This window comes from Desmodus rotundus, chromosome 8 (genome assembly GCF_022682495.2).
Source record: "Desmodus rotundus isolate HL8 chromosome 8, HLdesRot8A.1, whole genome shotgun sequence".
NCBI classification, from domain to species: Eukaryota; Metazoa; Chordata; class Mammalia; order Chiroptera; family Phyllostomidae; genus Desmodus; species Desmodus rotundus.
Genome location: NC_071394.1, coordinates 124,500,301 through 124,522,148, shown reverse-complemented (window position 1 = coordinate 124,522,148; position 21,848 = coordinate 124,500,301). Strand labels below are relative to the sequence as shown.

The following is a 21,848-nucleotide window of genomic DNA, read 5'->3' as shown; positions in this document are numbered from 1 at the left end:
TCCTCACCAAAGGGCCCTGGGGGCATGGCCCAGGTCTCTCTCAACATTGTCCCCAGAGCAGCCAAGAACTGAGCCAGCCAACTAGGGACACCAGGGCCCTCACAGCCATGTCTGATCTGAATGGGGCATCACTCTAATGCTTAAATGTTTTCACTATTATAGTGGGACCAGGCACTATCCCAAGTATCTTAAACACTTTAAAGGTATCAACTCATTTATTTGACACAACAGCCCAACGAGACAGAAAGTATACTATTCTAATTGTTCCAGGAACAATGGAAACGACAAGGAAAATGAGGCAAGAATAAAGTCTCAGAGCTGGTCAGTGGCAGAGCCAGGGTCCCATCCCAGGCGGTCTGGGATGGGGGCCTGTGCTCCGTCTGGCTCGCTGGTACTTCTGTTTTCTCCGGCCTGCCTGCTTCAGCTCCATTTCTGGTCCCTAAGCCCAGAATTGCCACATGCTGTGCCTTTTTCCTAAGGTGTGCAATCACCCAAAACGTTGCCTTCATTTTTTTCCTATTCCAATAGATTCCGAGTGGAATTTTCCAAATCTCCCCCCTCCTCACTGCCAACAGGCAGTGATCTATCTATACCGGCACCCGAGTACCTACCAAGTGCAAGACACAGATGACGACTGTTACTTGACCGGTCTTTTACTGGACTGAAAGTCCCATGTATAAATGAACATGTATGTGTATACCGCATTACTTCCCCATGGCTGTCAGCTCTGAAAGAGGCCGCATCCCTGGAAAGAAGACCTACCACGACGGAGCACGATGGTACCGGGGGACCGAGCTTCTCCTCTAAATGAGGTGCACAGGCACGGAGGCAAGCCCGGGACCAGACTTTGTCCTCGATATGCAACAAATTCATTCCAGAACCTAAGGAAGAAAGGAAATAAACATCTTGTGAAAGTGCTCAAACCTGGCAGAGAGCAGCTCATTCTCTCGCAGCAAACCTGTACCAGTGGAACATGTATGCCATGTGCCCGGGTCACGCCGGAACCGCAGAACCAGCAGGGCCCGAGGAAACATGTGGCCCCACCACGTCCTCTGAGTATCTCCTCACTGGCTGGAGCACCGGTTAGCCGGGAGAGCTGCCACTCTGAGACCTGGCCCGAGGAGGGCAACTACCAGCAACGCGTTGACAAGGATCCGCCCTTCGTGTCCCCTGTGGCTCTAGGTTCTGCTCGGAGGCAGCCTGTTGCTGACGCGGGCCAGCCCGCAGGGACTCCCCAATCACCCTACCTTCAAGCAGAGCTCTCAGGCTCCTCTTCCTCATGCTTGTCACTAAGATCAGCTCACTAAGTCTTTCCTAAAACCATCCATTTCTCCCCAGGCTTTCCTCAGGGTGGGGAAGGGGAGGGGGCCCAGAGCACAGGTGGAGGCAGACGGACGGTCTGGGCTGGGACAGGGATGGGGTCACATGCCCATGCGAGGAGGTTAGCCAGCTGGTAAATTAGGAGGTGACTCCTCAGGTGAGTGGCGCGGAGGGCCCAGCGGAGGTTGAAGAACGTGACCCTCTGGTATGCCTAGTGGAGCCATGGTGTGACCCTCCCCAGCAGCACATACAGCCCCAGGTAGGGGACTCTCGGGCTAGTCCAGGTTTAGGTTCTGCTGCTCCAGTTCTCTGCAATTAGCTGTAAAAACCCTTTCTCCTCCAGACTGCGAGTAAAGTTTGGGGACCACTCTTTAGTCACTTCATTTTAGCTCCCTGAAAACTTCAGGTGAATTCCAGGAGGCCCAGAGCGTTCGCTCTTTCTGAGGCCACTTTCACAGGTCTGGGCTCTTGGGCTACACTTTCCTGCCCACTTCCAGTCACTCCTTTTAATCTACACTCACCCAAGAGCTCCTTCGGTACCTCCACCCAGCTTTCCTTCCTCGCTGGCACTATTTCCACTTAGTTTTGTTCCATTTTGATTCCAGAAACTCACAACTCTCCTGAGTTCCCCAAATGTGAACAAAAACTTCAGTAAATAACTTCTGTGGGCACCAGCTTCCAAGATGGCCCCCGCTCACCCCAGAGTCCAGGTGTTCATACCTGTGAGGTCCCTGCCTCCCCATCCCTGGGTAGGTCTGTGCAACCCATGGGCTGGGGCAGAAGTAATGGTGTGTCATGTCCTAAGATTAGGGTGTAGAACTCTGCAGCTTCTGCTGGGCTGCTCTCTTCCTCTCCCACCCCCTACTGGTGGAATCCGACTGTGTTGTCATTCACAGCCCCACAGGAGACTCACACGGGGAGAAACTGAGGCCTCTGGCCAACAATCATGTGTGTGACCCTGGAGATGTCAGTCCCAGACAAGCCTTTAGATGACCAGAGCCCTGGTGGCCAGCTGTGTGGCCCCCTCCCGAGAGATCCTGAGCCAGAACCACGCAGCTAAGCTGCTCCCAGATTCCTGACCTTCAGACACTCTGTGGGATAAGACACATTTGTGATCTTCAGCTGCTGCGAGCTCTGGTCATCTGTTACACAGCAAAAGATAACTAATACTCTCCCTCCTTGGCAACAGATAACAGAGCTGAAAGACTGGCACCTGCCCAGGTGGCGGAAGCTCACACTGCCCGCACGCCCACTGCCCTGGCACACGCCCTGGACTCACCATCACTGTAGTCGATGGGGCAATAGGACCCAAGGAACAGGGAAGCAGCAAAACTACTGACCAAGGAAATTCTCTGCAAGAGAAGGAAACAGTGGGATATGACTCACTTCCGTGTACCCTAAGCAACTGAATACGTCACTCACACACACGTGTGCACGCATGAGAAGAGGTTTAAACTGGGAGGAATGTGGGAACTGTGAGCAGTAACGGCAGTGGCACCTCACTCTGCAGATCATGAAACTGTCGAGTTCAGCAGAGATGAGGAGCAGCAGGCCCTGTGAAAAAGCCACGCTCAGGGGAGCGGGTTTTCCACCGGGAATCCGGGGAGTCTGGTGCCCTGACTTCCGTCCTCCACTTCTGAGGTCTTGGGACTAGGTTAGTCCCAAGGGCTGTGGGAGGTGTGGCCACAGGACTCAGAGCCAACAGAGATACTCTTGGGGGTTCAGAGCAACTACCCGAGAAAGCTGGCCCCTTGGAAGCCAGAGACCCCAGACATGAGCTGGAGGAACTGAGAACAGATTTCAAGTGTCAGCCGAGGGTCTGTGCTTCCACATAGGAATCACAGACCCTTGGACCGGGGCAGAGAAGGATGACACCTCCTGTCCCCATCAGGGCACCTTTTCCTTTGTTTCACATGGAATTTGGAGAGGCTTTTTTACTCCTTCCCCCAACCTACATGGCTAATGCTACAAAGTAGTCTTGAATCATTAAATAATAAATGGATATTAACTCCCAAGATTAAAAAGGCCCCTTGGTTTTCCACGAGCTGACCACTGTCTAATTACTCAGGGAGGGAAATCGCTGCTACCAAGGGCACCAAGCGCCTTCTCAGGCAGCACTAAGTGCTGGCTTTCATTAAGTGGATCAGCAAATAAATCTGGGTTCCTGGGACGCAGCCTCAGGTTCAAGGGCCATAGCTGGGGACATGTCAGTCCAGCTCTACAAGTTCCCTAAGAAAACACTGACCCCACGCCAATCAAGAGCCCGGTGGCCATGCCACGTTAACCACTCAGGACCCTGAGGGGACAGAGCCTAAAGGGCACCCAGATCTCTCACTCGGCTGGTCCCAGGAAGACACCCATCCCTGCGGCTCCCACACTGACCCGGACCTCCACCCCTTGACTTCTCTTTCCCACAATTCCTTTCTTTCCCTCCTCTTTGGAAACAAGCACATTGTTCCCAAATGAGGAAAAAGCCCATGGAATATGTCATTTTTAATGTCTGCTAATCAATGTTTTTGCACCAATGCACACAAGCTGTATTTCTATTAGCGGTTAGTATTATAACAGGAATTCGACGGTGACTTTCCACCCTGCGGGAACGTCTAACCAACCTCCGTGTGTGAGTAGGCCTTGGGGTTCTGCTGGTAAATCTTCGCAATCTGGTTTCCCGTAAAGCGCTGGAAAAAGATGGCAAGTTCTTAAAAACTCAAACCCTACACGATCAACTCCATCAAGCAAGGGGAGTGCGGCCTGCTCTGGGCAACAGTTTGTACAGTGAAGGCTTTAAAAGGCCTCGGAAGTGGTGCTGTCTCTGACCACCCGCAGCGAAGAGGCCTCATGTGGGGGCTCACACATAGCACCGGAGCCGCTGTGACCAGGGGCACCTGTGCAAGGAACTCAGGTTATCTGCCCCACCCACGTTCTTCTTCCTTCAGGTGGCCCAAGTAGGGTTGGCCCTGTGCCCCGAAGCCTCTACTCCAGGGAGGGTCACATGACCCAATGTGGCACTGGGCAGGACCATGGCTGGTGCCAGCAGGAAAAAGGACTTTTTTTCCCACTCTGCCAGGAACTGTACTGTGTCTTATATGCACTGATTCCTTTGTTTCAAAACTACCCAAAATGTGAGTGCTACTTTCGTCCTCAGGTTAGAGAGGCTGGAGCCGGTGTCCCATCATCACCTTGGCTTGACATGAGGGGCACAGCCATGCTCACACCTCGGTTCTGACCTGGGAACACACATGGGGAGGCCTGCCTTGCTTGATGGGCAGCACAAGGAGGCAGGATGGTGTGGGTCAGAACCAGGGGCCGGAGTACCTAGTCCTGGCTCCTCTGAGGCGACACCTACACTGGGGCCAGCTGCCAGCTGTGTCCTCCCAGACGCCCTGAGAAAAGGCACCCAAGCCAACAACCAGACCTTCCTCCTAAGACCAGATGCAGTCCCAGCCTACAGGGCCCACTCACCTCATAAGCTCGGGAGCCGGTGAGGCAGCTGAGAGCCTGGGCCCCGCCCACAGCGGCCTCCAGCTGGCGGCATTGGGCGGTGGTGCTGGAGTCCATCCACACTGGGGAGTCGCTGATGGAGAAGCAGGCCTGCAAAGAAGGGGCTCCGCCTGCTGATCTGGGATTGGTGGTCACACTGCCCATCACAGCAGGTGTGGACACCTCTTCCCTGGATGTGACCTTGGGCAAGCCCTTCACGCCCACACCTCGGTCTGGCCCACTGGGGTCTCTCCCTGCAAGCCCGACACTGAAGGTCCTGGTGAGGACACCTGAGTGCTGCAGGCGACGCTAGAGGTGGGTAGGAAAGGGCTCGTGCAGCCTGACAGGGGCATTTGGGGCCAGAAAGAAGAGAAGCCAGAGCTGCCCTTCTGGCATCAGGAGGAGGCACCCTGCCCGAAGGGGAGATTCCTAAGGGGGACTGAGCCAAAGCCAAGCAGGGCACTGAGGGCCATTAGCACCTAACCCTTTGTCCGGACACCAGGTGTGCCCACCACAGGGGGAGAGGACCAACCGTGCTCACAGGACCACCACCCGAGCTGGCCTCCTGTGCCCTGGCAACGCACTAAAAGCCCCAAGTTTCAGGGCCTTTCTTCCCCGCTGCAGCAGCTTCTCTGCCTTCCCCATCCTGGCCAGTTACCTGCAGCTGCTCGCACAACGGGAGGGCTGGTGACAGGCTCGTCAGCACCCGACTGGCCCCAGCTTTCCAGTATATACTTCCATGTTGCTGTCCGGGGAAACCCAAGCACATGTTCATTGGCCACACACTGGCGTCACAGCCTTCTGGAGACACAGAAAGACCCCAGACCACACACCGAAGAGCTGGGCTCCGGCCTCCCCTGCCCTTCTTAGCCCCAGAGCTTCCCCTCTTCACGAGCCTTGCTTTTCATGTCCACAGAATAGGGGGTGGGGGGGACTCTGCCCTGTCCACTTCGCAATTTGTAGGCAGGCTCCAAGAAAGACGGATCAGTCTAGATTTTGGTATCTTTGTAAAATTGTATTTAATATATTGCTCATAATATTTCCTGAAATTCACTCAGTCACTCAGTCACCCATTCATTCATTCATTCATTCAACAAACATTTACTGAGTCAGGCATAGGAGAAATGAACAAGGGAGTATTGTTCCTATTCTGCAGGACTTTGGCATTGAGTCAGGGAAAAAGACACCAATGTATAATTACAAAACCCAGGAGGTGCAGTGACAGGGCTGAGGACAGAGAGGAGGGGCATCTAACCAGCTGCGGGTACAGATGGGTAGAAGCAGATGTAATTATTAGGAGAGGATCCGGAGTTGAGTGTGTGTGTACGCCAGGCAGAGTGTGACCACAGGTGAGAGAGAACCTGGCAGGTGTAGGGAAGGGTGGCTTTCTAAGCAGTGGGCCTGAAGCTGGTGCAGGAGGGGGTGACGGGGCTGGAGGGCAAGGTGGCAGCACCAGGGCCTTGATGTCCAGGCTTAGAAGGCTGGGGTTTATCCTGGAGGTGGTGGGGACTCTAGATTAGCAGGATGTGTCCAGGGTCGAAGGTATGAATGGGCCTGTGGGAACCTTGGAGGGGGCAGGCTGGAGGCGGGGAGGCTGAAGCAGAGGCCCCGGGGAAAATGATGGCACTGGGCCTGGGCAACAGAAGCAGAGTTGGAGAAGAGGTGGTGGATTCAAGATTCATGTACAAACCCACGTGGGGACCCTTGGACGTGGCCCCAGGTTCCCTGAGAAAGGGAACCCGAGGAAGAGGAGGTCTGCGGTAGATGGGTGCTCAGCCTGGGTCTTCGTAGGACACCTGGCCACAGAGGTGAAGAGGATGCTGGGAAGGAGAGGGTGTCTAGGCCTGGGTTCGGGTGAGAGGCAGGCAAGATCATCTAGGGAATCTGTTTATTTTAGCGAGGACAGAAGCAACCAATTCCTGTTAGGTCAGGGGAAGGAGAGGCACCCTCAGAAACATTACTAAGCTGCGTCTAACAAGGGCTAACCCAGCATGGGGCAAAGTGATTCCGAGGATGAAACTGGATTGGATCCTGATTCCCCTTCCTAGCAGCCGTGTGACCTTGGACAAGTGACATCACCTCTCTGTGCCATAGTGTCCCCGTGTAAATGGCAATGATAATAAAAACAGTAGCTAAAACGTCAGGATTGTACGTACCAGGCACTGTTACATTTCACGTATTTAACACTGACATTGAGCCTGTGACAGATGAGGGTAAGGAGGCACCAGAGCTGGGCTGACGTCACCCAGGTCACTGCTGGGAATGGCAGAGCTGGGGACCAAACCCAGCAGCGTGCCCAGAACCCCATGCTCACCACCCATGGAAATGGCATGAGGACTCAGCTAATTCGTACCAAAGGCCCGGCACACACCGCGTGCTCAAGGTTCATTGTCATTATTACTGACGTCGCTACTAACAAGACTGCCATCACTATTAGTGTAGCTTCTGACTCTGCTCTACTTCCGGGAAACAGACAAGCACTTTCAGGGCCCCCATCAGAACGAATTCACGTAAAACACTCCTTCCATCCGGTCCCTCCTCACCCACTGCCCTACGTTGTGCTGAATCGCAAGAACTGTCTCAGACCCTTCTGCAAGGAGCCTAGCCGTGCACCCTCCAAGGCAAAACAGCTGATGGGGACTTCTACTAACAACAAAACGTATGCAGTGGGTCTCAAGACTGAGCGCCTTTCCTCTCGGGGCGCCAGCCCCCTGGCACTGGTTCCACTGCCCAGGACAGCTGCCCTCGCTCGGTCCCCGCGGCCCGCTGCAGACAAACCTGGCCTGCCCCGGACAAGGCGAGGACTCCCGAGAAGTTGAAGCCCGAAATCTTCATCTTCTCCAAGATGCTATCCAAAGCCTGAGCAGGAAAACAGAATCCACCGTGACTGCAATGAGCCGAAACCAGGCAGCCGCACACCAAAATGGAAGTGCCTGTCACTACAGCGGGGGTGACGACAGAGGAACTGATACATTAATTAAACACGGAGGCATCAGTCAAACAAAAAGGTGAACTATACTGAAAGCATTTTAAATGTATGAAAGCGCAAACCACTAATCCTTAAATTCTGCTTCTCCACTTTGTGACTCCTTAGGCACTCAGGAAAAGAGAAAACAAAGCAGCTCAAATTTTGGTTTCTTTTATTTGCGTTTTCAACCCACCCCTTTAGTGATCACACCTCACTGCAATGGAGAAGAGCAAAGCAGAGGACTCCCACCAGCAAGGAGACCCAGGCCCGCATTCCCCATGTCCAGGAGAGCAAGGTCGGAAAGACAGCAGGGACAGCTGGTGGCCATTTGTCTCACCACCCCCACCATCTGCCATCCAGTAGGAAGCTTCTCTCTAGCAAGGCCCCATTGTGGGGTAAGGAGGGCAGGACCCAGGAGAGCTCGATGCTTCCCCTAAGATTTCACAGCAGGAATTACAGTCCCCAGGCTGGCTTTTCCTTGTGGGTAGAGAGGCCACCTGAGTTTTTGGCTGACCCCCTGTGTAGGGGGATGCCTTTCATAGTCCTGGCTGGGGCTGTCAACTCTAACCCTGCTTGCCAAACCACATGCAGGGAGCGTGGAACAGCTGGGGCAGGGACAGGCAAAGCCAAAACAGGCCCAGTCCTGAGGCCTGCTCAGAATTATTACAGGAACCACCCTAGCCCCTTCCCCAGGCCTGGCTCCCTACCCACTGCTCACCTCCCCAAGCTAAGGCCTCGGCGTCATCACTGGGACCTCTAGACACCGACTGTTGCTTGTCGCCCCCATGCTCCCCACCACTGCCCCTCGGTCTGGCTCAGCCCTCTGAAGTACATTCCAGCCAGCCTGCCTGGTGGAAGTTCATCCTTTACCCCATCCTCCAGGATGAGTCAGGGTCAGGCAGATAAAAGAGAAATCACACCAATGATTTCTTAACAGAAAGCATTGACTACAGGAGGTCGGTCACACAGGTAATGGAGGGCTGGGAAAGCTTCTGGCAGACACACTGGGTTCTGCCTTTGGCTGGCCTCTAGTGTCAGGGCCTTGGGCGCCTGGTAGCATATCGAGTAGTCCCCAGCCCCATCACGCCTGTCTGTGGAGTCCACACCCCTGGTCCCATGGCCCCAGGGGTCACCTGGATCTAGCAACAGAGGTCTTCCTTTCTCATTGGTCTTGCGTGGGCAGGCCTGCTTGGGATCCTTCTGAACCTGGTGGGGCAGGTCATGAGCCACCATTCGTAGGGCCTGGGGACTGAGCACTAAGAACCCACGCCTGTGTTTGGATCTCGGGGTTCAAGGGTGACTGCAGAGTGTTTGGGGAAGGTCTGCTCTGGGGTATTTTAAAGATGGAGACTGGCTGGACTTCCCAGCCGCCATGGCTCCAGAACGCGGAAGCCCTTTGCGAGTTCTCTCACCAGAGCCTGGCCCTAGAAACTACACAGAGTCCACTTCCCCATGAGGACTTGGTCTCAACAGATGCTCCTCTGAGCCAGGTGTGCAGGTAAGACAGGCTGTGGACGGGAAAGGGACAGGAACTCCTGTGCTTACCTGGACCCACATCAGGACTGGAGAAGTCACTGTCAGGCCATCCTTGTGAACATGAACTCCACCCTGAGTCCTACAAGGAGAACAGAGAGACCATGGGACAGAGCTTGGGCAGCGGCCCAGTGGTGGCAGATCCTGGATACCTCCGGTGGAAGCAGAAGCACCCCCTCCCCCAGCCTCAAGAGGGAGCCCGAGACGGAACAGGCACGAATGCTGAGTAAGATGAAACGAGGGGGCACAGAAATCGCCCAGAGTGGCCCAGAGTGGCAACTCCCAGAAAGCACTGGCAAAACAAGCCTTGGGAGGCAGGCATGGTGTCACTTGGTGCAATGGCCAAGAAGGAACCGGGAGGAGCACGGGGCCGGATAAGACGCCTCCCGAATCCATTGCGTTTGGAGAGGCAGAGGTACAGGTGTGGCTACAGGAGGTGCTGCCCCTGTGAAGAAAGCTCTTGGCTATCAGACCGAGTCCTTGGAACCCTCTCCCTCCACTCCTCACCCCTATAAGACCCTCGTGCAAACTGATAAAATAGTTAGAAATAAGATTTAAAATAACTATGCGCACTGGGTAGCTTTTGCCTCATTATAAGCCTTCAAAACATAGTGGCTTGGAACTACTTAGCTCACAATTCTGTTGGTCAGTCACTGGGCTGGGCGCAGCTGGGCTCACTCCCACATCTGTGACCAGCTAAGTGTAGCTAGAGGGCTCTGCCTGTGGGGGCTGAACTCTGCCTCTCTTAGCTGGGGATGTGGGGCAACCAGGACACGTGTCTCTCATTCTCCAGCAGGCTAGCCTGAGCTGGTCCTAAGCTATCCTGAGCTAGCCAGACCACAGGGTGGCAGTGCAGGAGTCCAAGAATGAGAGTCAGGTAGTTTTTGCCTCGTTACAAGCCACTTGAAAATGTAGTGGCTTATTTCTTATTATCTTATTTCTAACTATTTTATCGTTTTGCCTGAGGGTCTTACAGGGGCGAGAAGGGGAGGGAGAGGGTTCCAAGGAATCTTCCATGGTTTGTAATCCAAGCCTCTTAAGGGTTAGGGTTAGAATTGACACAGTGTTACTTCGCCCATGTTCTACCAATGAAAATCAACAGGCCGGGAAAGACTCCCTCTCCTGATGGAAGGAGCTGCGGAGCCACATTGCAAAGGGCAGCGATACAGGGAAGCATGCAGAATGATGTCGTATTTGCAGTATGCTCCAACGTGACCCATATAGGAAACATATTAAGGTACACATGAAGCGGTCAAAAGAATATTTGAACCAACAGAAGAACATAGCAAGTGCCTGGACAGAAAGACTGGATCTCTCGTCAATTCCCTCCCTGTAATTTATAAATGTAGTATTATCTCAAAAATATTAACGATTTTGCATTCTGGAACATTAAATGCTAATTCTAAAATACAGAGTGACAAAGAACAAGAAAAAGTAGTCATGGAAACTGGAAAAGAAAAGGGCAATCAGAGGGGACCAACAATTCCAGATACTAAATCCTATTACAAAGCTGGAATAATTCAAATGATGTGTTACTGGCTCATGAGCAGATGCACCAACCAATGAAGTAAAAGAAAATGCCCAGAAATAGACCTAAACATACACAGAAATTTAGCATATGATGAAACTGGTGTCTCAAACCGGTGAGGTAAAGGTGGATTTCTAAAAAAATTCTGTTAAGCCCTGGCTGGTGCAGCTGGATGGGTTGAGCACCAGTCTGTGAACCGAAAGGTGGATGGTTTGATTCCCCGTCAGGGCTCCTGCCTGCATTGCGGGCCAGGTCCCCAGTTGGGGGCGTGCGAGAAGCAGCCAATTGATGTATCTCTTGCACATTGCTGTTTCTCTCCCTCTCTTTCTCCCTCCCTTCCCCTCTCTCTAAAAAAAAGTAAAATAAGTAAAATCTTTACAAAATTCTGTTAAAACAACTGGTCATTTGGAAAAAATTAAATGTGTATATAAATGTCCTGCCATGTACCTAAATAAACTCCAAATATTTTTATATAATAAAACCGAAATCTTCCCTGGCTGGTGCGGTTCAAGGGACTGGGTGCTGGGGGGCGAACCAAAGAGTTGCTGGGTAGATTCCCAGTCAGAACACGCGCCTGGGTTTTGGGCCAGGTCCCCAGTGGGGGGCGCACGAGAGGCAACCACACATTGATATTTCTCAGCCTCTTTCCTTCCCTTCCCCTCTAAAAATAAATAAATAAATAAATAAATAAATAAATCTTTAAAAAAGAAAACTGAAAGAAATCTTATAAAAACTAGATGCAAACCTAAGTGAATTCCTTCAAAATCTTAAGTAAGGAAGGTTTTTTTAAAGTATGAATCAGAATCTAGAAGAAATAGAAAAACAGACAAATTCAATGGCACAGAAAACAAAAACCCATGAATGGCAACAATAGCAACAACCCGTACACAAGTCAAAAGAAACAACAATCTGAGAAACCTATTTGCAATTCACGTAACAACAGAGACAATTCCTCTAAGGTATGAAGAGCTCCTAGAAATCAATAAGAAATAGATAACCAATCCAACAGAAATATGGGCCAGGAACATGAAAAATAACTTCACGGAAAAATAAATTCAAGTAGCCCTTCAATGTACTCAGCTTCATTCACGATTAGAGAAACACAAGGTAAATCTACAAGAGATATCATTTTTCACCTCTCTGATTGGCAGAGAACCAAAACCTCTTTTATGACCACCCTGAATTAGCAGTGCTGTGGGAAACAGACACTCTCATGTACTGCTGGTGGGGTGTAAATCGATACAATCTCCATGGGACGCAATTTGGCTACAGCTTCCAAAAGTGTAAATCTATCTGCTCTTTGATCCAGCAGTGCTATTCCCCAAATTTTATCTCACAGATAAACTGGCACTGCCTGTGACAGCATATGGAGGTAATTCACAACATCATTTCTTCATTGCAAACCACCCAATACCCTTAAATAGGAGATGCTACATCCACCCAGTGAAATATGACGCATCTCTAACAAGAACACAGAAGTTCTATGCACTGACATGGAGACATAGCCAAGTGATTGAGAAGTGCAGAATGGTCTGTCCGGTGTGTGTAAGAAAGGGAGAAATAAGAATATTCTTACCTGCTCATATTTCAATAGGAAACACCGGAAGGATACACAAAAAAACTAAAGCAGTTGAGGAGGGCAGGAGGGAAGAGATGAAATCACATAGAAATTAAAGACTTTTCACTGTATGCCTTTTGCTTCTTTTGAATTATGTACCAAGTACATGCCATGCCCATTCACAAAACATTTTTATTAAAATAACCACTTTGGAAGAGAACTGGCAACTTCTTACAAAGTTAAACGTATTCCTACCATACAACTTAGCCATTTCTGGGTATTTCATTTCCAAGAGAAATGAAAGCTTATGTCACCACAAAGACGTGTATGTGAATTTCACAGCCTCTCTATTTATAATACTAAAAATCTGGAAACAACCCAAATGTCTCTCTCATCAGGTGAGTGGATGAACTAACTGTGATCCATTCATACAATGGATACTACTGAGCCATAAAAAGAACAAACCACTGATACATCTAACAACATGGATGAATCTCAGAATGATTATATTGAATTTGAAAAGTCAGATAAAAAAGTACATAATTAGGATTCCCTTTAGAGAAAATTCTCAGCACCGAACACAGTACCTGATGCAAAGTCCCACCCGGCGCCTACTGCATACATGCTGAATGAACGCATGAATGGATGCAACTGGGAAGGAGTGGAGGAGACAGCACCCCAGGCAGGTAAAACAAAGCGCTGAGCGTTCTACCAAGACCACCACCACTCCTTCTGGCAGCTTGACGAGGCCAGAAGAGTGTGTTTAGGCATGCAGAAGGCTGAGTGAAGACCCCGCACACCAACCCCTCCCTCCACACAGAAACGCGTGCACTAAGTACGTACCCAAATTCTGGCAAGTCCCTGTCAAAATTCACACTGTCCTCATAGAACACGTTCAGCTCTGCATCGACAGCCACAACTTTCACCTGGAAGACATTCGGAAACACGGTGTATGGCATTTTCCTCAGCTTCCACAATGGCCCAGGGATAAACACCATCAGGTGGGGCCCAGCACCCTAGAAGTGAGTGGTTCAACCTGGAGACCCGCTGGAAGGCTGGGGTGCATCATCCTAACAATGGGCCTCACCTGGAGACATACCCAAAGACTGAGTATAATGAAGATGCTGAGATCTAGTTGAAACACCCAGGTAGCTCAAAGAATCTCTGCCTATCAAACAGCCAAAGCCAAAACTCTCTAGAGATAGATGGTCATAGATAAGCTGGTCCCTGCACCTGGCCTGGAGGCCTGGAAAAAGCCCTAGAGGGAAGGAATGGCAGGCTAAGGTTTGGAGATGTCTCTAGGGGACCTTGTCTGCAGGCATCTGAGCGACCAGGCCAAGGCCTCTGGGCTGTTCCCGTAGGCCATGGTCATGGTCCAGAAACATACAGCGTCCCAATGCAGTAAACCTCCAAACCCAAGGGTACAATTCCTTTCCTAGACAGATGGGGAAACTGAGGTCTTGCAAGGCAATCTGACTTGTCCAGGGTCCCACAGGACTTCCTGGTCACGGACTGCCCTGGCCTGGTCCGTCTGAGAAGAGGGGTTCGATTACAATTGTACTGACTTCCCAGGTTAAGGAGGAGCGCCTTGGCACCCACGCCCAGGTATGAAAGCCACTTTTGACCGCTCTCCGGCTTGCGGGGTCCCTGGGGCAGCACAGCACGTCCTCTGGCCAGCAGTGTTGGGCACGCTGACGCCAAACAAGGGAGGAACAAAGTTCATGTGTATATTGTGCCCATTTCACTTAAAAAGTTTCAAGCGGTGATAAGGTTCCAGGTCACTGGTTTTGCCTGTGTGTTCATCTACCCGTTGATCAATTCCCCCTTCTTGCAGTAGTTACAGTGGCTGAGTTCCTTCGGGGTCCTGTCACTCGGTGGCTATGACGGCGCGTGAGCTCGCTGGGTCCCCACGCCCTTCTGGGCACGTCCCCGCCAAGTACCTCCAGGATCCCGCCGCGGGGGTGGGAGGAGGAAGGGGGAGGAGGACGCCGTTTCCCGTGGGGCCGGGGTACAGGCTGGGGCGCTGAGAGGGAGGCATGACAAGGTGTCGTAGGACAGGGGCCCGGGGTCCCCTAGAAGTTCTAGAAGGTCTGCCCGCGGCTTGGCCCAGGTGTTCCCACACCGGGGTCCCCACCAGCTTGTCCCGCGACGCAGAGGAGGCGGCCCCGCCCGAGCCCGGGGCCTGCGACAGTACCTGCTGCGTGCTGAAGTCCCAGCCCAGGCAGCAGCGGGCAGCGGAGCGCCTGGCCATGGCCGCGGAAGGCCCGGAGGCGCGGTAGCCCGTCCTTTCCGCGGCGTGACTGCCGCTGCGCTTTAACGCCCCGAGACGCCGGCGCCCGCCCCTCGCCCCGCCCCGACGGACTCCCGGACCCCAGCCACTGGCACGCTTGTGCTCTGGCTCCGCCTGCCGGGCGACCGGGGCGCGGACGCGCATCCGACCGGGACTGGGGACTTGGAACCTGCGCCAGAGACCAGCGCTGGTTGCGCAGCCAGCTCCGTCCCACCCCCGCACCCCATCCCTCCTCCCCATCCAACTTGAAGCAGGCTTGTCCCTGCCATCTCTCCGATGGGCCTGGGCCTGGAGGCCTCTATGGCCGTGTCTTGGGTACTGGAACAGCTGTCCACTCATGGCGGTAATTCAGGGGTCACAGGGCAATGTGCCCTGGGGCTGGAAGCACTGGGCTCCAGCAGGCCCCGTCCTGACCCAGCCAGTCTGAGTGGCCCATGTGCCACATCCCACCTCTGTAATTAAAACCAGAACTCTGGATGCCCCCACAGAGGGGCTCATTTGTTCCTGCCGAAGGAGGAATGAGAACCAAGATTAGACCCCCTCCCTATCTTCCTGGAGCTGGGGACACCCTCCCTTCCCCTCATTCCACCTGGCCACCTCCTCTAGGACTGACTTCTTCCAGAAGTCAGGTGACACACCCCTCCCAGGAGCTTCCCAGCCGTGGTGCAGTGGTCTCATTCTCTCTTTCCCTCTCTCTCTGTCTCAACAACCTGGAGCCCAGACCCTCCTCTTAGCCCCAGGCCCCAGGATCATCGGCAAGAGCTGGGCCCATTGCCACTAAGTTTGACTCCAGAATCCACATTTAACCACTAAACAAGATAATTTGCTGGGCAGCCTTGTGAGAAGGCCTGTGGCAATATACAAATACCTCAGGAAGGTCAAGGCCTCTGGCTTCTTCTTCTCAAGCTCCCACACAAGGCGGCCTTGTCTTGCTTGGGGTACCTTTCCCTTGGGCTGTGGCACTTCTGCCATCCTGGTGACTCATCCTTTCTCTTGAGATAACGGTCCTCTCACTGGGGCCACAGAGTAGCCTGGAGGTCGGAAAGCCCATTGGCTTACATAAGGGTACTGCAGATCCACGATCTGATCCATTAGCAAGAAGCGATGACAGACATCGTAATTCCAGATTATGTTGTCTTCCTTGTTGATGTCCTGAAAAGTGGCACCCAGTAGTAGAGGGATATTGGGGAACCCTTGGTTTGGACATTTCTTATGTGGACAGTCTCCCCAAGGCTTCTTCCCTTACCCAGGCCCTAAGTAGGCAAAGCCCACCCACAGAAAAGGAGTCACGTGATCCCAGTGGCATATTAGGAAGGGTGCTGCAGATGCCATGTGGAGAACCGGGTAAAGGGGAGGAAGGGAAAATCAGTTTGAATGTTGGGGCAGGGGGCTGACCTAGGGCAGAGGTGCTAAGGACGCAGAGAGAGAGAGATGGACTCAGATTTAGGAAGCTCTGGGGACTTTGTGGACTGAGCAAAGGGGAAGTCAAAGGTCGTGTCCAGTTTTCTGGTCTAGGTGACCTGCTGGGTTAACTGTTGATGCATAACAACACACCCCCAACACTGGTGGCTAAACAATCATCTTTATTGCCCCTCACGTGTCAGCAGGTCAGCAGGGTGAGCTGGTCTTGGCTAGGACTAGTTGGAGTGGTTCTGCTCCACGTGTCTCTCATCTTTCTCTTCCTGGGACCAACAGAATAGTCCCAGCATGCCCCTCTCCTAAAGCAGCAGAGCATAAGAGGGCCCGGGCCAACCTGTGAGGCCTCTGAAGGTCTAGGCTTGGAAAAGGCATCTGTACTTCCACCTCTCTGCCTCGGGTCAGTCTCATGGCCAGAACAAAGTCAGGTGGTTGGAGTGAGGCTGCAGCGAGTGTAATGCAGACAAGAGTGAAGAACTAGGGCCACCAGTGCAATCTACTACAGGCCCCTGCCAGATGGGGGCAGCTCTGTTCTTTGAGTTGGGACACATGGGCAGAGAAGCAGGCTCGGGGAAGACTGTGATAAATCAGGACATGGCGGGTTTGTGGTGCTTGTGGATGTCTGCGTGGAGAAGTTGAGCAAGCAATTGGATATGTGGCCTCCAGCTCAGGAGAGAGGTCTGGGCTGATGTTAGTGGCTTGGGAATTATCGGCAGCTCCCAATGGAAGTGGCCTAGAATGTGCAGGAAGGACTGAGCGTGGGACAGCCAGAGACCCCCAGAGGGAACTGCAAAGGACAAGCCAAAAGAGACCACGAGAGAGGGGTGTGGTGGAAGCCAAAGGAAGAACCTTCCTGGGAGGCGACTCTCAACAGGGTCAAATGCTGCATGGAAACCTGTCCCCAGTTTAGCAGTGAGGAGGCAGGTCATTGAAACCCTGCAAGAGCAGACTCAGTGGCACCCCATCAGCCATAGTTTATTTTATTATTGTATTTATTTTTATTATTGACACTATTACAAAGGTCCCATCCCCTCCACCCCCCCCCCCTTTGCCTTCCTCCAGCCCCCCATCCCCCATCTTCACGGCATTGTTGCCTGTGTCCATGGGCTATGCATACACACGTATATATTCTTTGGCTAATCTCCATAGGTCATAGTTTTTAAGTGCTTTTTTATTTAGCACTGTTTTCACGGTTTGTTTGCATCATTATGTGTATATCTAATTCTGTGGTTCCCAAACTGTATGCCCGAGAAGCTGCAGGGACCCCACGGGATTCCTGCGGGATATTTTTACTTTCCTAAGAAAACACAGTGATACCCAACACCTGTCAGGCGCCACATGAACCGCTCACTCAGGATAGCTCACAGGCCGACATTTGATTGTGCTACGCTCCTTTCCATGCTGCAGCCTCCTGTCTCTGCCAAGCTGTGTCTGCAGCAGTGGCGGCAAGAAGCAGGTACTACAGAGAAATTGAGGGGAAAAAGAAGGATGGCAAGTGTCCCGTCTGATCCCAGCGTTGGAGGAGGCGCACTCTGCCCAAGGGCTACACACGTCACCTTGGGAAGTGATTCTGATTAAGAAAGCAATGAAGTATTTTCTCCTCCCATTTATGTGTACTATTTTATGCAAACAGCTACCAAGTTGTTCGGACATAAATATATATTAAGCTCTTTGGACCTAACTATTTAATGAACAGAACTGATAGCCATTGGTGGGGGGGGCCCTGGGAGTACTGTGGAAAACTTGTTGAGTTTCTAAGGGTGCCACGAAGTAAAAGCATTTGGAAACCCCAACCTAGTATTCCATGGCGTGTCATCCCCACATTTCACTGAGCAGGGGCCCTGTGCGTGACACGTGGGTACCCTTCAGGCGTCTCTAGTTTTCTAAATGAGAGGTTCTAAGAGGAAAACGTTAGGAGTCTGTCGGTAGCTTTAACTCCTATCCCTTTCACTTTTGTCTTTTTTTTTTTTAATAGTTTTTAATTTATTTTTTGAGGGAGGAGAAGAAAGGGAGAAAGAGAGGGAGAGAACCATTGATGTGCAAGAGATATATTGATCAGTTGCTTCTCACACACCCCCAAATGGGGACCTGGCCTGCGCCCAGGCATGTGCCCTGACTGGGAACTGAACCAGCAACCCTTCGGTTCACAAGCCGGCACTCAATCCACTGAGCCACACCAGCCAGGGCTCACTTTTGTCTTTTAAGATAAAGATAAAAGTCACTGAATCAAAAATAATCAGAAATTATCCCTGGCTTATGTAGCTCAGTGGATTGAATGTGGGCTGTGAACCAAAGGGTCACCGGTTCAATTCCCAGTCAGGGCACATGCCTGGGCTGTGGGCCAGGTCCCCAGTGGTGGCCATGTAAGAGGCAACCACACATTGATGTTTCTCTCCCTCTCTTTATAAAAAATAATAATAATCAGAAATTAGGAAATGATGTAGACAAATCAATTACCATTCAGGTTTATTAATTTGTTATACCTATCTGTCTGAAGTTTTAGAAGAGGTTTCACCTCGGGATGTGTTAGAAATTAAATAATTCTCCTGTCTGGTCCATCTCAAAGGTGAGACAAATTCTTCGTCAGGTCCGTGTGAAGCTGTTGCAAGTGAAAATAAATCTCTGGAACCGCAGCCCCCGGGCCTCCGTCACATGGGTCTGTTTGTCCAGCTTTGAGGTTGAGCGTGGGTCCTGTTAAGTAAATGAGTAAATAACTCATGCAGCGGAGGTTAAGACTTTGTAAAGTTGATTTTGTGTTTATACCTGAAGGAAAGTTTGGTGGATTTTGATGTTTAAGCAAAACAGATTCCAAAGAGCTCTGTGGAGAAAAGTGCATATTTTTACCAAGAGTGACCTTTTCCGCTGCATGCTTGTACTCACCTCGGAAGCAAATTTGATTTTAGGAAAATTAAATGTTGGTGTAGCTATCTTCCTTTTTTTTTTTTTTTTATTTGACAGCATTCATCCCTTGGCACCTGTCTTGCTCCCACTACATGAACATTTGAGGCAGATCATTAAACCCAGTTCCACTGTGTACACAAAAGAAAGTTCTAGAAAGTCATACTCCAAGTTGTTAGCAACTATCTGTGGGAGTGGGGTTTAGAAATGGGTGGCTAGGAGGTGACTTCTGCACTTTAATTAAGTCTGTATTGTTCAACTTTTAACTTCTGGTCTAGAAGAATAAAGGAAAAAAACCTCAGCAAACAAAGCAGCAGTAACAGGGGGCAGGGATCTCAAGGTGCTTAGGACTTTTAAATCACTCTCTTACATAATTAGGGGTCAAAGAGGAAGTCAAAGTACAATACACTATTTAGGAAGCAGGAGAATGAAAACACCCCTATTGCAATCTGTGGGGTCTACTCAGAGGTAAGTGCATATGCTTAAGTGCTTTTATTAAAGACTGAAAATAAAGCAACCGCAGGTAGTGAGTAGAATCGCGTCCCCCGGAAGTATGTGTTTGAATTCTAACGCCCAGTACCTGGGAATGTGAACTCACGTGGAAATTAGCTCTTTGCAGATGCACTGGAGTTAAGATGAGATCATACTGGAGGAGCGTGGGCCCGAGTCCAGTGACCAGGGTCTCCATAAGAAGGGGGAAGTTTAGACACAGAGATGCAGCGGGGAGGCCATTGTGGGGATGGAGGCAAGGGTTGGAGTGACGCTTCTATAAGACGAGGAACCCCAAGGACTGTCTGCAGCTGCCAGGAGCTGGAAGAGGGGAGGAAGGGCCTCCGGAAGGAGCCTGGCCCTGCCGAATTTCGATGTCGGGTTTCGAGCCCCCAGAACTGTGAAAAAGTAAATGTCCATTTTAAGCCCCGCAGTAAAAAGTGGTACTTTTTGCTCAGCAGCAGCCCTGGGAAACTAAGACACATCATAATTCAAAAGATTAGGGGAAAAAAAAGAAAGAAAGCACGAGCCTGCAGGAAAGCAGAAAGATGACAAAAAAGCAATCGGGAAAAGGTAAAAATAAAAAAATAATAAATAACCCAAGAGCTAATCTTTGAAGCCAGAGAAAAAGACAGACTTTTTGAAAAATACTAAGTCAGAAACTAAACAAACACATAAAACACACACAACCTGTCAATCTGGATTTTCATTTTTTAAATATTTTGCTAGGTTTGGGTTGTAATTTGTTGCTTACAGTTTTCACATTTGTTTTTAAATGTGACTGACATGCAATTTTCCTTTGTCAAACTGTCCTAGTCTGTCTGTGGGTTTTAGTCACGGCTGTGCAAGTCTCAAATCAGTTCCGAAGTACTTTCTCTTTCATTGTCTTCCGGAAAATTTTGTTTAAGCTTGGATTATATTCCTCAACTAGTGGAACTTACCTTTTTGTCCCTTAAAAAACAAAACAAAAAACTTTTAAAAATGTTTCCCTTCTTTGGGATATGTTAGAAATTAATCTTTGTAAACATCATGCATATATGTATTTAATTCCAATATTACGGGAATATAAAGAAGAAAAAATGTAAAGTAATTTCTTTAAAACCTACCCAGAGGAAATTACCCCACGTTTTGATGAGCATCCCTCTATGTATAAGCACAGGTCTAAACTTTACATAACTCACACACATTACACGTGAGGGTCTGCAAGCTGCTTACTTCCCTCAGCGTCACGCCATGGACATCTTTCCATGTCAGCAAATTCAGAGACGAATCATAAACTGTGTCGATTACTTAGTGTGAACGATACAGTCTCCTCGTGATGACGTAAAGGTCGCTTTCGGGTTTTTCTGTATTTTCTAACGTGTTGACGCAAGAAACGTCCAAACCTATATGGAATTTTTATGAGTTCTCTTTGAATCAAACTAAGGACATATGCCAGGGAGCCAGGTCTCAAGTGCTCTGCAGAGTAACAGCTTTGCAGCTTCTTTTATGAATTTGAAATTGAGGCAGGGATGCAAGGAAGATGGGAAAAAGCGAGGTGGGGATTGGGTTACAGGATAGTTGACAAGATTGCGTTCTCTTGAAGGTTAAAACCCCCCTTCCAGGAGTAGTGTTGCTAGTATTTCAAAGAACAGTGGACAGGTCTGGCTTAAATCCTTTCACTAAAGAAGTTATATGCCAGGGGCGTGACTCCCCACCACGACTGGCCTGCGTAGGAATTTATGATCAGGTCACCTGAGAGCACCCCTTTTCTTTCCATCCACAAATGTAACAAAGCTGCAGTGAACATCCTTCTCTACACATATTCTCATATTTTAGTACCTTTGGTACCTCTTAGGAGGGGGCGATAGCCTACAAATAAAAGGCCAAAGAAAGAAGCAACAGCGTGTATTTGACATTAAAAAAGAAAAGAGAATAGCTGTTCAGAAAGCGCCGATGGAAGCAGAGGCCCAGACAGTGTTCCAATGAGGAGACAAGGGCGGTGGGCATTATGGGAAAGAGAGTGGGAACAATTCCATCAGTAGAAGGGAGGCATTTCTATTGGTGCAGAAAAACTAACGTAGTGATGTTTATTCTGAAGGATGTTTTTAATTTTCAGTCTGGTAGTCCTAATACCTGCCTTCTGGTTATGCTTGTCAATAGTTTTTTGGGACACAGAGTCACCTGAGGCTCAGTCCAAAGGTCATTGTGCCCTGTTTCAACATCTCAAAGGTTTGAAGCGCGAGACGTGTAAGGTGGACAAGACAGTTCCTCTGGGATGGGAGTTCTGGCTCCATTTTAAAGTGGCTCCATTCACTCCGTCGTCACTATTTTTTACAAGGGATTACTGGGTCACAGGGTATGTAAGTTTTAAATATTTGTACTTTTG

The 21,848-nt window shown here is 50.4% G+C and overlaps 1 protein-coding gene across 2 annotated transcripts in view; it reads right to left on the bottom strand.

The window, feature by feature from the left end:
* The window catches only part of XYLB (xylulokinase), a 38,047-nt gene extending 23,340 nt beyond the window's left edge, over positions 1 to 14,707 (bottom strand). For both annotated transcript variants that reach the window (XM_053930210.2, XM_053930211.2), the window contains exons 1-9: positions 14,582 to 14,707; positions 13,231 to 13,313; positions 9,314 to 9,383; positions 7,579 to 7,659; positions 5,459 to 5,545; positions 4,783 to 4,911; positions 3,933 to 3,998; positions 2,600 to 2,672; positions 763 to 881 (exon numbers count right to left, since the gene is read on the bottom strand). In XM_053930210.2, coding sequence (XP_053786185.1) covers positions 763 to 881; positions 2,600 to 2,672; positions 3,933 to 3,998; positions 4,783 to 4,911; positions 5,459 to 5,545; positions 7,579 to 7,659; positions 9,314 to 9,383; positions 13,231 to 13,313; positions 14,582 to 14,638 — 765 coding nt within the window. In that variant the 5' untranslated portion in view covers positions 14,639 to 14,707. The remainder of the gene's footprint in view (positions 1 to 762; positions 882 to 2,599; positions 2,673 to 3,932; positions 3,999 to 4,782; positions 4,912 to 5,458; positions 5,546 to 7,578; positions 7,660 to 9,313; positions 9,384 to 13,230; positions 13,314 to 14,581) is intronic.
* Between the last annotated feature and the right edge of the window lie 7,141 nt (positions 14,708 to 21,848).